Source organism: Bison bison, unplaced genomic scaffold, assembly GCF_000754665.1.
Source record: "Bison bison bison isolate TAMUID 2011002044 unplaced genomic scaffold, Bison_UMD1.0 scf7180017864034, whole genome shotgun sequence".
NCBI classification, from domain to species: domain Eukaryota; kingdom Metazoa; phylum Chordata; class Mammalia; order Artiodactyla; family Bovidae; genus Bison; species Bison bison.
The window spans coordinates 1,012,170-1,013,538 of NW_011494606.1; the positions used below are offsets into that span (position 1 = coordinate 1,012,170).

The 1,369-nt window shown below is 53.7% G+C and overlaps 1 protein-coding gene across 1 annotated transcript in view; it reads right to left on the reverse strand.

Moving 5' to 3' along the window:
* Positions 1 to 231, reverse strand: part of THSD4 (thrombospondin, type I, domain containing 4) — a 673,841-nt gene extending 673,610 nt beyond the window's left edge. The window contains exon 1 of the mRNA XM_010834474.1: positions 125 to 231. Within this exon, the coding sequence (XP_010832776.1) occupies positions 125 to 140 (16 nt within the window). The 5' untranslated portion in view covers positions 141 to 231. The remainder of the gene's footprint in view (positions 1 to 124) is intronic.
* Between the last annotated feature and the right edge of the window lie 1,138 nt (positions 232 to 1,369).

Here is a 1,369-nt window from a genome sequence, read left to right on the forward strand (position 1 = left end):
TTCCGCGTCCGGCTACGCGGGCGGCCAGCGGCTGGGGCGCGCGCGGAGAGCTCTGGCTCCGAGTTTGCGATCAGGAGAGCCGGGATACGCGCTCCCTCCGTCCTTCCCTCCCTCCCCCACTTACGGCCTCCTGCTGTCATCTGGAGTCGCTCCTGCCGCCCCCTGGCGGCCTCCTCAGGAAGCACCGGCCCTCAACCCACCCGCACGTCCCAGAGGGTCCCCTTACGAGTGCCACTGATCCCTGTGTACCCAGAGAACATCATTCCCTAGGAGGACAGTCTAGATCGAAGAAACCAGGGAGGAGCGTGGCGAGAGGGGAAGGAAGAGTGGCCCGGGCTCGCCAAGTAAGAGGAAAAAGGGGTGAGACCAGGAGGTGAGTAAGCTAGAGACAGATGGTGGGAAGCTTTGAACTTCGAGCTAATCATATTTATCCTGAGGTTTGTGAGAGCCCCTGAAGGGCCGAGGCACAGGAGGGATGCGGGCATCTTTGCGTTTCAGAACAACCATTCTGGCTGCAACAGGGTGAGGCTGAGGCTGAAGGAGGGAGCCAGCAAGGAAACTTGATGTAAACAAGAGGAGAGAATGCAGTGACTCTAAGACAGGAAAGGGGACCCCTAGTCTAAAGGGCATATGTAGTCACACGTGAGCACTCACACAAGAGAAAAGCCTCACTGGCTCCTTCTGAAGGCAAGGGACAACGGACAACAGCCCTCCGAATTCTAACTAGGATTGGGCAGCTTGAGGGAGCGAGAAAACACGCTTCCGACAGCCAGAGACATCTGGTACTTTTCTGGTCTTAGGGTAATACTGTTTCCCCACCCCTCGCCACACACACACACACAAACCCCACATACACACACAGGGGGGAAAAAATCCTGCTGCAAAGCAATAATAACCAAAATCAAAGTTTGATTCATATGTCTGAGCCCTTCTTTTTACTCATTGGCAAATATCATCCCAAAGAGGTCATGACCAAAGTTACCTATATAGCTAATGGCAGCAAAATGAGTAGAGCCGTTTCTTGGGTTCCTAATGCAGTGCTACGTTCCTTAAATTCAAATGAAGCCCTTTAGAGCTAGTGAGGTAGGAAAGAGTGACTGGGAGAAAATGCCCCACCTCTACCAGAAGGTGTAAAGTGAAAGTGAAAAGTGAAGTCGCTCAGTCGTGCGACCCCATGGACTGTATAGCCTATCAGGCTCCTCCATCCATGGGATTTTCCAGGCAAGGGTGCTGGAGTGGATTGCCATTTCCTTCTCCAGGGGATCTTCCCCACCCAGGAATCGAACTTCCTGACCCAGGAATCGAACCCAGGTATCCCTCATTGCAGGCAGAGGCTTTATCGTCTGAGCCACCAGGGAAGCCCCAAAAG